General features: G+C 30.6%; 1 protein-coding gene across 2 annotated transcripts in view; it reads left to right on the forward strand.

Moving 5' to 3' along the window:
- LOC126859332 (aminopeptidase N) overlaps positions 1–15626 on the forward strand; it is a 28952-nt gene that overhangs the window by 6251 nt on the left and 7075 nt on the right. Inside the window, exons 1-3 of one of the 2 annotated variants that reach the window (XM_050610463.1) lie at positions 9902–10138; positions 13729–14098; positions 14949–15250. In XM_050610463.1, coding sequence (XP_050466420.1) covers positions 13742–14098; positions 14949–15250 — 659 coding nt within the window. In that variant the 5' untranslated portion in view covers positions 9902–10138; positions 13729–13741. Of the gene's footprint in view, positions 1–9901; positions 10139–13728; positions 14099–14948; positions 15251–15626 lie in introns of those variants that run through there. The other variant, XM_050610464.1, reaches the window with a different exon arrangement.

The following is a 15626-nucleotide window of genomic DNA, read 5'->3' on the forward strand; positions in this document are numbered from 1 at the left end:
ATATGATATAAAAATATTGATATTTATATACTATATATATAATTGCAATTATTTATAAAACATATTATTAATCGATTATGATAATGTAAAATTCCATAACTATTGTATCATTTTTGAATTTATTTTTGGATCATATTCTTTTAATATATTAAAATTTAAATAGATAATCTAAAAAAAAGAAAAACATTTTTCAATATTAGTAAATCTAATTTCTTATCTTTCACGTGTTACCATCATCAATTATAACTATGAATACCGTAACAACATTTTGAGATGCTAAGGGTCAATGATAGTGATTATTTTTAATACGCAAATATGTAATGACACAAGTGCATAATCAACAGACTGTAAAAGTATGACGTATTACCCTGACTTTTTCTTTTATCTATCAGCACTGCTGATATTTCACTTCGATAAACGTTGGCTTTTTATGTCAAGATTGTGACAAGATGTAATAGCTGTATCGAAATTTATAGGAGAGAGAAAGTAATAATTTTTTTGCTATATTACGAAACTTTTATCGTTTAGAGAAAATGCCTGACGTTGAATACTGAATGCAGAGTTAAATATCAATTTACGGGAACAAATTGAAATTATTACGAAAACACAATAGAATGGAAATACGTAATCATGAAATTATTTCATTAGAAAAGTCGGTAAATATGAAAGATATATTATTTAAAAATTATTTTTCATAATGTAACACTGATATACATTATAAAAAAAAATTTTATTAAGCTCGCTATTAATTGGAATCAAAGTTTGACAATTAATTGTTTTAAATCTATATATATGAAAAATTACAGGGACTTATGAGTTATCTAAGGAATGCTTTAATTTGATTTTGCTGATATTAAAAATATACTTGTAATATGTTGTAATATATCCTTGTCTATTTTGTCATTATATCACGTGTTTTCATGATAGCAAATGGCGCGACGCGACGTTATAAATATATGCGATAACTGTCGCACTGTGCGTCCGATATATGATTACGATATGAAAATTTAATCGTATTGCACATTATTATAAATCTATCATATATTATTTGAAGCAATCGCACGCTATATTTGTGCGATAACGATTGTATCTTGAAAAACATCTCATTTACGTAACCGAATACACGTTTTCTCATTGCTTTAAAAAGATAATTTTTAGAAAGATGCTTAAACACTGATTTTAATAAACAGATAAAATAAGAATAAGATAAGGCAGAATAAGATAATTTTTAGAAAGCTTAAACACTTTAATAACTGATTTTAATAATAGTTTTTAATAACAGATCATCTTGACATAGTACTTTTTCCATATTTTCATGTACATGACGTGTATCTTTGTATTTATTTCTTTGTACTTTAAAGTAACCGAAATTTTAATTATTATCATTATCAATATTATTATGCCGCGATTGGACACAACGCTGCGAACAAATCGACGGATATATATACGGTCTCTAAGAAGTTACGTTTAAAACTAATAACTAATACCAATTAATTCGAGCATAAGCAGAACACAACAAGCTCCGCAAGGATTGAGCAATCGGTCTCAAATGATTTATCATATGACCGTGATTATGTATGCTAATGGCTATTAGATGATGGTCACGCATATACACACGCGTGATCTCTTTGTTGCTCATTGATTTCAAGTGGTATATTTGCCATATTAAGTAACGTCCAGTGTAAGCTTGACATTCCTTTAAATTTCGTATGTCGGCATTTGTCGTATTGGCTCTACTTTAATTAAGCGTATGCTTTGTGAGTGTCGTGTCCTTGGTTACTATAACGAAATGATAATAATTGTCAGTGATGATTATCGACGGGCACATGATAACGCGCTCCGATCACCGTATCGGTAATCGCGAGTATTTATATTTTGATTTGTTAGCAAGCTGCTTAATATGTGTCGTCGATATGTTTGATATGAAATATGAAATAATTGGAAATATAATTGAGAATGTGCCTAATTTTGCGATCGATTGTTGACTACTAGGATTATACGATTTTTTCCTATATGCAAATATCGTTATCGATTTATCAATAATTTATGGTAAATATAAGGTGTTTTGAAGTTGTTGTGAATATATTTGCCTTTTTTTTTAATGTATATATTTCCGATATTTCTTGGATACATTGCATTATTATCGTTGTGACAATCGTCGATGAAAGAGAAAGTTATTGCGCTGCATAGCGAATTATTTTTGTCGATCTCTGAAGACAAAATTTTAAGATAATATTATACCGCGATGACAAATACATTTATGTGTATCACCGATCATACTTTCAATTAATATCAATCGAATAACATATTGTGCTGTCACTTCAGTTCAGGAAAATCAAGTTTCAAGATATTTAATAGGAATAACACGTGACAAATTCTGTCAATATTTTTTAGCTTATTGTTAGTTTAAACAAGTTTAAGCGAATCAAAAGCTTTATATTAGTGGGAGATATAGGATATCGTGTTTATATTTATTAGGATTACCAAATGCGACTGTCATTTAATATTGATTATGTAAACGCATGAGAAAGTGTATAAAAAACTGTCATAATCTTACATAAAATTATATATATATATATATATATATATATATATATATATAAATATTAAATGATAGTCTCATTTGGCATTCCTAACAAATATAAACACGATATTCAATACTATTTTTCATTAATATTTAAAGCTTTTAATTTGCTTAAACTTATATATATTAAATATATCTCATTAAATTGGCAGATGCTTGTTTAAAGATTTAACTCTATTATTCTTTCTATATAAATCTATTTAAAATGAAATATTGTATAATAACGTCATATCAGCTGTCACTATAACAAATTTCAATAGCTATAAGAAAATTTATTTTTTTTGATATATGTTAATGGCACAAAGAACAAAAGAAATAAAAGAAATTTAAAAATGTTTGAGACTTGACATTTCGAGAAATAGCCATATAGGATGGGTTAATGATATTGCATAATATCTTAACGCGTTGAAATGCCAAAAAGAGACATATGATTCGTCTAATCGGTATATTTAAATTTTGACGGCAAACAGTAATTTGCGCTTAATTTTGATAACTGTTTTGATAACTGTCTGCGAATGTACATATATATTGATGAGTTGTTGCGAGTTGTTGTATATATGTAACGTCGAATGCGATTACATTGTTGTTTCCTTGTTATATTAAATGTGGCATAAATCAACGAGATACATGTTGATTGAAGCGTTTTATTTTGATAAGGTTTTATTAGGCGGCGTCATGCGATTACGCTCTGAAGGTGACTTGTTGGGTATCCACTTTCTGGCGCCAACTAAAGTGCATTCAAAATAAAGCGTGATTGCAATTACAAAAAAGGGATTTAAAATGTATTTAATGGAATGCGTGACATTATAATTCAACATTCCACTGTATTTCAATTTTCCTTAAGACTTTCCTCATTTCTATTATTTTTCGACATTGGCTCACATGCCTGTGCTGACATTAAAAGTACTCAGAATTAATCGTACATTAGCAACTTAATGCATTCAGAAAGAAAAATTGGGAATATATAAATGTGCAGACTAATACATTAAACAAAAATATAATTTTTATCAAATGTAGATAAAAGTTTTTAAGCGGTATAGATGGTCGCGAGATCTCAAGAGATGAGAATTTTTTTTTTATGAATTTTAATTAAATCCATTAGTTTGCTAATATAGAAAAATAGAGGTGCATTGTTTTTTTATCGTAAAATTTGTCATATAGATATACTTGAGGTTTTCTCCAATTTGCGGAATAATAATTTTTTTGCGGCTCCTAACTCACGATGCACAGGAATAAATATTCCGCCGATCGGCGCGGAGGCTCGCATGAGAGGCGCTTGAACTTGCTGGGCTCACTAGGAGGTAATGCGGAAGAAGAGACAGGGGACACATGGAGGCGAAGCGAAATTTCAGGCTGCTGGACGGAATGCGGGTCAGACGGTAAACGCGAGCTCGGTCTGTCGGTGAATAGAATCTGGCACGTCGAGATACTCTCTGGCGCGCATGGTGCGTACTCATCGAGGCGATAATGGAAAAGCTTGTGCTGACTGTAGATATACGCGTTGTGCACATACACAATATATATTTGAAAAAAGCGTGATAGTGAGATAGAAATCCAGAGACAGACTTAGGAAAATTCAGTTTCGTGAATAAGAATAGACAAATTAAAAATAGACGAATTAAAAAACACGGCGATAATTATTTTGTAAGGTATATTATATAAAATCTCGTGAAATATTTCATTATCTTTTGCATATAATTTCTATAGTTCATTTTCTGCGTTAGTTTTCGAATAACTCATATAAAGCAGCAATATTATCCAGAGTATTCAGTTCACGGGTATGCAAGTAACGGATTCTTATGTCAATGACCGACGCAATCGCCGAGTACTGATAACGGGTCAAAGTGCTTATTTTCTCTTTGGGCGCGCATTCTGCGGTAATGATAGCGCCAGGCGTCACCGACGAAAAATGTTAATGTTAATGAAACGATTAGTGTTATCGAGATTAAAAAGACAAGAATTACCGGTTTTAATTAGTTGCAACTAGAATAATTTTTATATAAGTTTGTATAAGCAGATGTTATATGTAAAATACCGGGGATCTACAGTTCTTCTGCGGTCGATTTCTTCAATTTAGAATCAATTTTTCATTAATAAAACATTGGTGAAACATGAAATAGTTTTCTGATTTTTAAATTATAATTTTTTCAAAAATCAAGTTTTAAGAAAGTATACATAAATATATAACACAAAACATATGTAACAACAATTTATATATGTATATAATAAAATCTCAGACTAATTATATAATTTTATCAAATCTTTTATTTAAGTAAAAAAATAATATTAAACATTTAATTATGAAGATATTTAGAGTTTAGTTTAAAAAATTGTTCAACATTAATCTGATCAAATTTAAGTTCGAAAAAATATGATAAACTTATCGTAAAATTATTAATTTATCTTTTTCGAACACAGTCACCAAATTACAATTTTTCGCAGCATCATTGCTCGACATGAGCTCTTCGCTTATAGAGTAAGCCGATTGCTTCGCAACGGTTCTATCGAGATATTGATAAGATAGGTAGAGTCGATGTATTTGACCAGGCGGGGCTGTCAGACAAGACGATTCGTGGCGAGATCGAGTTATCGCGAGTTATTCGCTCGAGCTGCGAGGAGGCAGCTCTCGTTATCCGATTATACGATTTAATTTACGAGTATACGCGACGAGCGGAAGTAGACTCACGGGGGTGGGCGGCGGGATCCAAGTGGATAATAACGGTATAGATATAGGGTGAATACACCGGGTATGCACTAGTCAATGGACAAATGTGCGCATTAGTTGCAAGGTAAATATCCATTTGTTGGCCGATAAACCGAATTACATTTTTTTTTTGCAAGGCTGTCCGGTTTCAGGGCGAAACGCAAATTTATTAATATGCGGGCATCGAGATTCGAAGTGATACGCTAAAATCATTCGATAATTAACAACTTTAGCGGCGTTAATCAATTTGATGCATTTCAGCGCTAAGCGATGAACGCCTGGTATAAAGCGATATTATTCTCATATGTAATGCAAAATATTAATTAATATTGTACTACAATATTGGAACGTATTATTCAATATGTGCACATATATGCGAATTAGTCAGAAGAAAACATTTCATTGCGCCTCCTTGAATTGCCAATCCTACACGTGTTCGTCCATATGATTTAGCAGTTATTTAGTAAAGTGCCTGTCATTGTGATAAATAACTGACCTTCCTTGTCAGTTTTATAATTTTGCTGCGGAATATCGAAACGTCGTACACATTATGACAATCCTTACACTTGAGCAAATGTAAACGTGTGAACGTGCTTCCTGTCTCCTGTTTTCAAGGTTATTGATATTAAATCACAATTTGCTTTAAAGCGTCCGTCGTCTACAATAGGAGTAAAAGTGGAAGTAAGACAGTAGAAGTAGGAAATAAAAATAATTTATTCGCTTACGTCCTTACTTCAGCCCTCTTACTTATACTCTTACTCCTATTGTAGGAGTCGCTTTACGTTAAGATAGGCAAATATAATTATTATGTTTGGACTTTCAACATTCTAATGGATATACTTTACATGTACATATATATATATATATATATATTAAAGAACATTTAATAGATGGTTTTGAAAAATACAATATAATATTCTCCGTTGGAAATAATTCTTATTTTCAAAATTTCTTTGTATTTTTCATAGTTTTTATATTAAATATTACGATAATTATGTAGGTGTGACTAAAGTCCGAATTTTATAATTAAATTTAAATTAATTTTTTAGATTAGCTGAAAAGTTAGATTTTGTCCTCGATCTATATTCTTAATACGTAATTTATGAAAACTTCTCTTTTAATCGATTGCCCAGAAATGATTTACTTATTATTAACAATAAGAAGAAAACTTTTTGATTTTCAACAAATGAATATATCGTCACGTGTATCCCCCGATGTTGCTCCTATTACCGAACATCCTGTATAACCGCGAAGGCAACGCGAAAGGAACACGAAGGAAGCGCATCCGGGCGGAAGAGAAGCCTATGAAATTTTCGAGTTCGCTGAAGAAGGATCTCTACGCAGGTTTCGTTCACGTTGCGATAAGTGCACACTCGGTTACAATGGTGGATAGATTGGTGTCTCGTTCCGTAAGGGCACACCACAATGAAGCGTAATCCAAGCTGGCACGGCGTAGATGGACCGTGTCTTCGTCCTGTTCACGGTGTAAGATTATCCCTTTCCCGGCATGTGCTCCATCCGGGATTTTCGATTTGCCCGTATTAGGATCTCGAGACCTTCGCGTAATTCTTCGGGTAATTTGATGTGCCATCCTCTCGGGAATTTCGATCAGCGAATTACGTCAGGCTGATAAGAGTCTAACCGCTAATGGAATAGTGAAGCTTTCTCTCCTCGATCCGTGCGTCGCCACGATAAGGAACATTGCCAAAACGACATGAATGAAAAATGATGATTGTGCGCTGGCCAATTCAAGACGATTCATGTGTGTTCTTTTATCCTGCGATTTAAGGATATTTGATATATTTCTTGCAACAATTTATTGATAAATGAAAACTTATTATCAAAAAATGGTGTTAAATCTAGCAAAGTGCATCGGTTTAATTTTGATGCGATTAAATAAAGACAAAGCTATACTACAAAATTAAGAATTGAACAATTTCTCTGGTGAAAATCTTACTTCATCGAAGAAATAAATTCATTCGAGAAAAAAAAATAAATAAATAAATAAATAAACCCAAAAGAAAAATAACGGAATAAAGAATATGCGTGGAAGTGCAGTTTAGATTTACTATAATGTGTTTACGTACACGAATGCATCTTGGCTAAGTTCGCAATCCTGCATCTGAGGTATGGCGCGATTGTGAAAGTGGAGTTCTGGGTTAATTCACTTTTGCACTTACATATCGTCAGTGTGCGATGGTACAGGCGAGATTCAATAATGCGGGTCTCGTGTGTGATAAATCGTGTGTGACGCTACGAGCCGTCTCTGACGGATGACTTCAATCAATTAGGGACGCTCGTTCGCCTAAATCAATTATTTGCCGTCCCCTCCTCTGGTAATTTATAGGATTATTAGGTACTTACCGTACTGATCCATGCGATCTTATCGATTTTCGATTGACGAATTAAAGGACTCGTTTCTGCTTCCCTGCAATACGTGTAATACGCGACGTCGTTTAAACGAGAGTCTAATTGCTTGACGACAAAATAATTTTCATCATGTGTTTATATCACTGATGAGATAATCATGCGACGTCAATTATCCTAGATATTTACGCAGATGTATCAGTGTTTTTACAGATGTTGCGTGAGACATATATGATTTTTTGTAGAGAAATATTATACATATATTGTGGATATGGAAATATCTCTTACAAAAATGATTTCTCTGAATGCAATGTGTTTTATAAATAATTAAAAACAGTTTTTGTTGAACTTCTTCTTTTTTTTAATGTCTCCTTTGATTAGAAACAGGATTCAAATAAATTATTCAAAAATATATAATGTATGACTTGATTTAAATCATCTATCTCCGAAATCATTTTATAATTTGATCGTTTTTTAACACAAATTTGTTTAGATTTGTTGCAGTTTTAGCTATTTTATAATATTGATATTTTACAGTTTCGAAATGTTTCAAAATCAAATATAATTGTAAAAATAAAAATAAAAATAAAAAAAAAATAAAAAAACGAGAAAAAAATCGCTAAATATAAGCCGCACAATATTGATATCATAAGCGCAATATTGATATTTGAGATTTTGATTCTAATATCATGCGTCTTGTATTCTGCGATTTTTCTTTGTGTTTTTTTATTTTCGCGATTATTTGCGTTGAATTATATATTTTTTTTCCTTTAATTTGATATAAATTCTTTGTCATCTTTGTAAAATAGAGTTTAAATTTGCGCGCTCGCTTTTTTGTGCCTACAAATGGAAGATTCGCCAGGTGTGCACCTAATATAATGTTTGCACAAACCAAAGAAATGCCCATATCTCTGGTCTGATTTTGGTAACTTTTCGTCTCTGATGATTCTCATTGTGTAAATACTAGATTAATTACACTTGTAATTACTAATATAACTCTGCAAGTTATACTCACTAGGGCATCGTAGTTTGAATAACTAAGGAGAAAGTATATGTACATAACTTGAGGAATACATGATAAAATTTAAATTTGCAGAAAAGAAAGCATTTTAACGAAAATGTATCTCACTCTTAAAATTTTGTTTTTTATTTTTCAGAAATCTGAAGATTTTACATTATTATGTCACTGTTACGTACAATAATTTTACGCATTATATACACGGACAGTTACATGTACATCAATTATTGCGTTAACATGGTGTGAAACACATTAAAGTTTCGTAATAAAATGACAATAGATAGTTTGAAATTGCTATATAAAACAAAATTACTTTTTCAAGGAAATCAACATAGTACTTGCGTCATTATTCTTCACTCTCTCAATAATTAATTAATCATTGCGATACTGCATGTTGTTTGCTTAACATTTTAATGTGGTCTTATTCGATACATGTATACAGATTATTGATACTTTCTAGCGTAATGAAATTTATTTAAGTTTAATTTAATTCAATTTAATTAAAACAAATAATAATAACATAACATTTTTAAAACCATGATCATATAACAATATACGCAATCATTGATGCATAATCATTTACATAACACACGTATTGTATTGTAATTTGTCCATGAGTATCTTGTTAGAATACGACAAAATTATAAATATAATATATTATAAACATTAGAATTATATTATTTTCATATTAATATTATTTTCATTAAAATTGGTAAATCTGACTTTTTTGCATAAGCTGTTTTAATAATAAATGCAAAATTTGTGTTTTCGTAAAGTAAAAATATCTTTATCTTTGTCTTTAGCAAGAAGAAATGATTAGATATGCATGATTTGAAAAATTCTTTATCCCTAAAATTAACAAAATTTTTAAAATTATTAAAATTTACAAAATATCTGAATTTTTTTAAATTTCGTTAATTTTAATAATTTTCTTCTTTCATTATAATAGAATTTTAATTTAAGTTTCCGAGAAGATTCCATGTTATATAAAAAGATACGAGTATTAAGAAGATAAAAATAGTATCTAATGAAATAATTGTCAAGAAATATTGTCTTTGAATTTGACCGAAAAATCCGCAGAGGAAGACAGAAAACTTGAAAACTCATATCCGAAAGACGTGGATATCGCTAAATATCGATAGTTATGACGTCATTTGCGATGCGAAAACCGATCGCATGTTACGGAAGGTGGCACGCAGGTGATCCATCCGGCAGATGGAAGAGCATTACATGTAGAAGCCCCGATCAGGGCGGTGACCAGGAAACCCGATTGATCAGGAGAAGGAAGAGACGAAGCTGTATCGCTTCGATATTCCTTGGCATTCTTGGCAGTTGCGCGCGAACCCTCGAGCGGAGTGGAGTGTTCTCGTTATTTGCTGTTGTGATTCTGTTCTCTGACCGGAGTTTGATGGTACATCGTGTCATGGAATAAAGGTCCAAGCAGCTACGGATAGATATTTTTTTTGTGAGTTTACTGTTTCGGATTTAGGCGATATTTAAGACCGCGGTATTGAACGATTTATTAGTGTACGATTTACAAAAATTTGACATTTGCTTTTGGAAAAATTTATATTGATATAAAGATTATATGGAGGAGTTTTTCGACATCTAGTTAAAATCTCATTTATGATGATTTGGAATGTTATTATTGTAGTGCAAATATAAATACGTGATAAGTAAGTATAACATCAGTAACATACGGAAAAAAATTAGCCGTAGTTAAAAACTGCGTGTGGTAACTAGATTTCAATCGTAAATATGGACAGCAAACGTTTTATTTTTAGCTGTGATATCTATTTACTAAGTGCAACTGCAAATCGTTCTGCTGTAGTTTACAAATTTATTTTGCAAATTAGCTATGATAGCGATTTTTTTTTCCGTGCACTTATTTGAAGAAAGATAACAATAAAGCATATTAGCTCTTTTAAAACAACAGCTTCACGGTATTATTTACCCTAGAGTTAAATACGATTAAGATAGGTTGTTTAGATCTTTCAAACGAATAGATGCAAATAAATGTATTCTAATATCGATTTATTCAAATAAATAGAATTTTATTGAAGTATAATTCTGATCTGATAAGAAAAATATTCAACAATATAATAGAATTTTGCAGAGAAGAATCAAACGGAAGGTAAAATTAATATTTGTTCCATGTTTATCAATCCTTGTTCATACTTCAAAGACAAGCCGGAAATATTTCGAATATGTATATATACGAATGTGTAGTCTTCGCGAAATACCTTGAATAACCTTGAATAATGTTGGATTGATGTAAGACGAGAAATACGAGAATATGTATAAGCGAACAAATTATAAAGAGACTTTTTCTTATGCAAGAATCTTTTATAATCTATGACAATAATGAAGCCCGCGAGACACCAGGAAATTTGCAATCAACTTTTTTGTCTTAACAATATAAACGGATATAAATCTTGTCATCAACGATATATGACATGTGTGCGCTATATTCAATAATGCAACGGCAATATATCGAAGGAACTGTAATACTATAATACTGTAACAGGCTTCTCGATATATTACATTTTTTTTGCGACGCAAAACCTGCACAGCTGATTATTCAGCGGTCGTTTTCAACGAGGAAATGCAAGTAATTTATTGGCAAATAATTTACAGGTGGAAAGTAAGCTGTCGACAGGTGGAAAACATGTGGGCCCAAGTATTTATTTTGATGATTCATGATATAAAGTGTTGAATTGTTTGTTGAATTTGACGTAGCGCTTCTACATTTAAATTTAAACGAAAAAATTAGGTAGCGCGCTTGAGAATGTGTTTCGTTTTACTTACATAATTGCGGCAAACGGATAAATAAGGTAATATACACACATAAAAGACCGCTTCCTCTGTCATGAAAATACAGGTTTTGTTACCTTATTGAAATACTTTCTATATATATATATATATATATATATATATATATATATATATATATATATATATACACATTTACAATTAGATATCAACGTAAATCTCGTTTACACAAATAAAAACTGATTAAATTTTGTTTTGTAACATGAAAGCCTATCTCTTATTATTAACATTTTTATAGAAAATTTTTATAAATTTTATTTCATTTATGCGACACCAATTCGCATAGTAATCATCTTTTATTCAAGTTACACCGTTGTGTCGGTTAGGATGCGAAGTTGTGTTGTATGTATAAGATTATTTCACGCCGGTGCAAGAACCTTACATCAATTCAGGCACGCCACTCGCGTTTCCTTGACACGCTCACTCGAAGCGTTTGGAACGTGAAATTACTTTCAATGATTGGTTGCCTTCACCCGATTTACGCGAGATAAAAAATTTTTATATACGATGATCTTGCGAAAATTGTTGCTCTTATTTTGACATGTTTATGATTGCCTATCTAAATACTTCCACATGAAAATTCTAATAATATATTTGTATAGATCAGCTAGTCAAAATGATTGTTTCAATTATTTATTCTGTTTTTTTTACATAATATCTATTCTAATTTTTAATATAATCATATGACTATATTATTTCTCTTTAGCTAAAAAATAAAGCAGAGCTTGCTCTACTTGTCTGAATGTACTGTCTACTCTACTAAAAAAATTTATACACACACTGCGCGTGTGTATTATATATCAATATTGAAAAAGATATAAATAAAATTAAATAAATATTTAAATTATATTGACATTTTGTATACAGTTTTTATAGAGTACAAAAATTTTGAAGAAATAAATAAAAAAAAGTAGCGAACATAGAAATGAGTATACGTGGCATTTATTTTAACGCGACATTGTTAGGCATATCATCGCAACAGTAATTATGCGTTGCGTTATCTTTGCAAATTATTTTGACCGATTTCTGTGTGTGCTGTTTCATCGTATATAGTATTAAGTACGCTGTTCTATGTGCCATTTTATTGTACACAGTATTAAATATCTGTGTATACCAGGATAATTTCACTTTTTGCTTTCTCTTTTCTTCTTTCTTTTTTTTTTTCTTCGTGTTTATTTGTCAATAAAGATAATAACAGGCATACGGGTGTAAGCCTATTGAGATACAAATTTAAAGTTGTTGAATCTTCCTGTTACTATCGCTTTCACAGATTCATATATTATCTGCTATTTTGACATTAATATAATCAAATATGTGTGCGCGACATTCGATAGTATTGCTTACGATGATTTTACTGTTATACTTGATATTATAATTTATAGTTTCTATATATATATATATAAATATATAAATATATAAATATATAAATATATATATATATATATATATATATATATATATATATATAGAAATAAGTGTAAAAGAATTTATCAATTCTATATAGAGAATATCTTGCAATCCTTGATCTTGACTTTAATAATAATGGGAATCCTTGAAATATTTGAGACTATACATAGACGAAGTCTCGACTACTATTTATCGGAGTTTTTCTTAAAGACTACTAAAAAGACTACTATTTATCGGAGTTTTTCTTAGTATTCAATATTAATTATTATTTTAAAACATATGGCATTGAAACTTATTCTAATTTTTTTAATTATAGAGAATTAAAAGAAACAAAGATAAAAATAGAATTAAAATTGATTCAGGAATCTACAAAGCATGTATATTTATTTAGATTACGTTTGCCAAAAATAATTTGCCAAAAAAGATTATAAAAAAAAAATTTTGTAGTAAAGTAGATAGAAAAAACTTTTTTAAGTAAACTGTATTATTATAATTAACTATGTAAGGTCAAAATTATATCTCTCAGGTTTGTAAAATAAAGTGCAGCACTTAATTGTTAAAACATAAGGTATAAAACTTACGGCTGTGGTATTTATCCTTTATTATTTTCGTTTCAATGTCAATTTAAAATTACTAATGCATCTAGATAATAAGCATAATAACACGATAAGATAATAATAACCATTCAAGCAGATGATGTAAATATAGATAAAAAAAAATAATGTTATTTATAAATTGCAATAATTAACATAAATTAGCATAAAAAAGAAGAAAGAGAACTGAAAAATGCGCATTGTTTTTTTTTTTTCTTTTTAGGCTTCCACATGATATGACTCAGTCCCGCGAGGTTCTGGCAATGATGGATGCACACACGACCACGTTCGGACGCAAGAGAGGCTGCACAATTTCCCGATGTGGTGCCTTCTTATTTGGTGCATTTTTTCTGATTAGTTTGATCGCCACTGGTTTATTGGTGTATCATTTTGCACCTTGTCTCGAGGAAAAACAAGTCAAGCAATGTGACGACTTTCTCGACAGTCCGCTTTTGCCGGGCGGGAAAAATTTTTCGCCAACGCCTACGAAAAAGAAAATAGATGTCAGATTACCAAAGGCAGTTGTGCCCGATTCATACGAATTATGGCTGATACCCTTCATATGGGAGGGTAACTTCACCTTCCACGGCGAGGTAATATTTCTCAATTTTGCAATATATTTCGTAACAAGTGAAAAGAATTCTGAACGTGCCGTCTAGAAAGTCTTTTTTTTATATATAACATTATTTGTGTATTTTTTTATTAGAATTTAACTTATGATTTATACATATCCATATTTTTGTAGCTAAAATAAAATAAAAATAAGTTAATAAAAAATAAACAAAAATTATTATTAATCTATTAGTAATATATATATATATATATATATATATATATATATATATATATATGTTTATTGATTATCGTATTTAATTAAGAATTTTGTCGTTTTCTTCTTTTTGTGTGATTTCTTTACGAATTTAATTTAATGGCGGACAAATCAGTTTACTATTATAAACGTCAACTTTCTAGTGAAACTCGAAAAAGCGTATGTTTTTATACATGCTTAATTCTTAATTGTGTGGGTAAATCGTCACGAAAAGAAACGCACGTAATAGCGATTGATAACCGTTCACTTTCATACATTGAATCTATCGGGAATATAGGCATAGGCACACAGATCACGTGCGTTTCGATCCTAACTTACCGTCAAGTTTCTTTTTCGTTCTTTTCACTTTCCTCTGAACCGTTTGTTCTCAACTCTCGACATTTTTTCGAATTGCAAGCAAGAAAAACATTCAAATATCTTAGAATTACATAAAGTGTTACTTTGAAATTAAAAAGTAGTATTAATGAGTTAATTAGAAGCTTAAAGTATAATTAAAAATGCAACATAGATAAAAATCAAAATTAAAAAAAAATTTGACAACATACATTGCACATTATCTATGTATCTTACAAACAATATCTTTTAAAACATAGAATTATTTTTGATTTATCTAGGTCAAGATTTTGGTGAACGTGACATTAGATACGAATAATGTCACGCTTCACGCTCTGGACATGAAGATCGATGAAGCTTTTACAAATATCAGAGAGTATTCGGCCCACAACAAGACTATCAATAAGATAATCAGGATCGTGGAGCAGAGGAACGACACCGACAGGCAATTTCACGTGATTAAAACGTCGGACACGTTGAGCAGGGGCAAACAATACGTGGTGCATCTCAAGTTCATTGGTTATTTGAACGATTACTTGGAAGGTTTCTACAGAAGCTCGTACATGGTCGGCAATCAGACGAGGTAAATGGCACCGAGGTGATGGAATTTTTATGGCCGATATATAAATTTAGGGCACTGTACGCTTACCGATAACTGTAGACTCTGCAAATATCATTGTGTAGATTTTTTGACATATTAAAAAAGAGCCTACAATTATCAGTAGCCATGTACTTCAAGAAAATTGTTTCTTCGTACATCTCCTTTAATTAAATGTAGAATTACATTCCGAGCAAGTTTATTATTGAGTTTTAAAATACATTATGCGAATTTCAGAAAATTTAGTTAAAAGGCAAGTCTCTACTATATCATAAGCGAATGTAAATGTCGAGGGAGATATAAGAGTGTTGAATGTTTCAATTTTTAACATTATCATAATCGTGTCATTATTGTAGCAAAA

The sequence above is a fragment of the Cataglyphis hispanica genome, chromosome 3 (genome assembly GCF_021464435.1).
Source record: "Cataglyphis hispanica isolate Lineage 1 chromosome 3, ULB_Chis1_1.0, whole genome shotgun sequence".
Lineage (NCBI taxonomy): Eukaryota > Metazoa > Arthropoda > Insecta > Hymenoptera > Formicidae > Cataglyphis > Cataglyphis hispanica.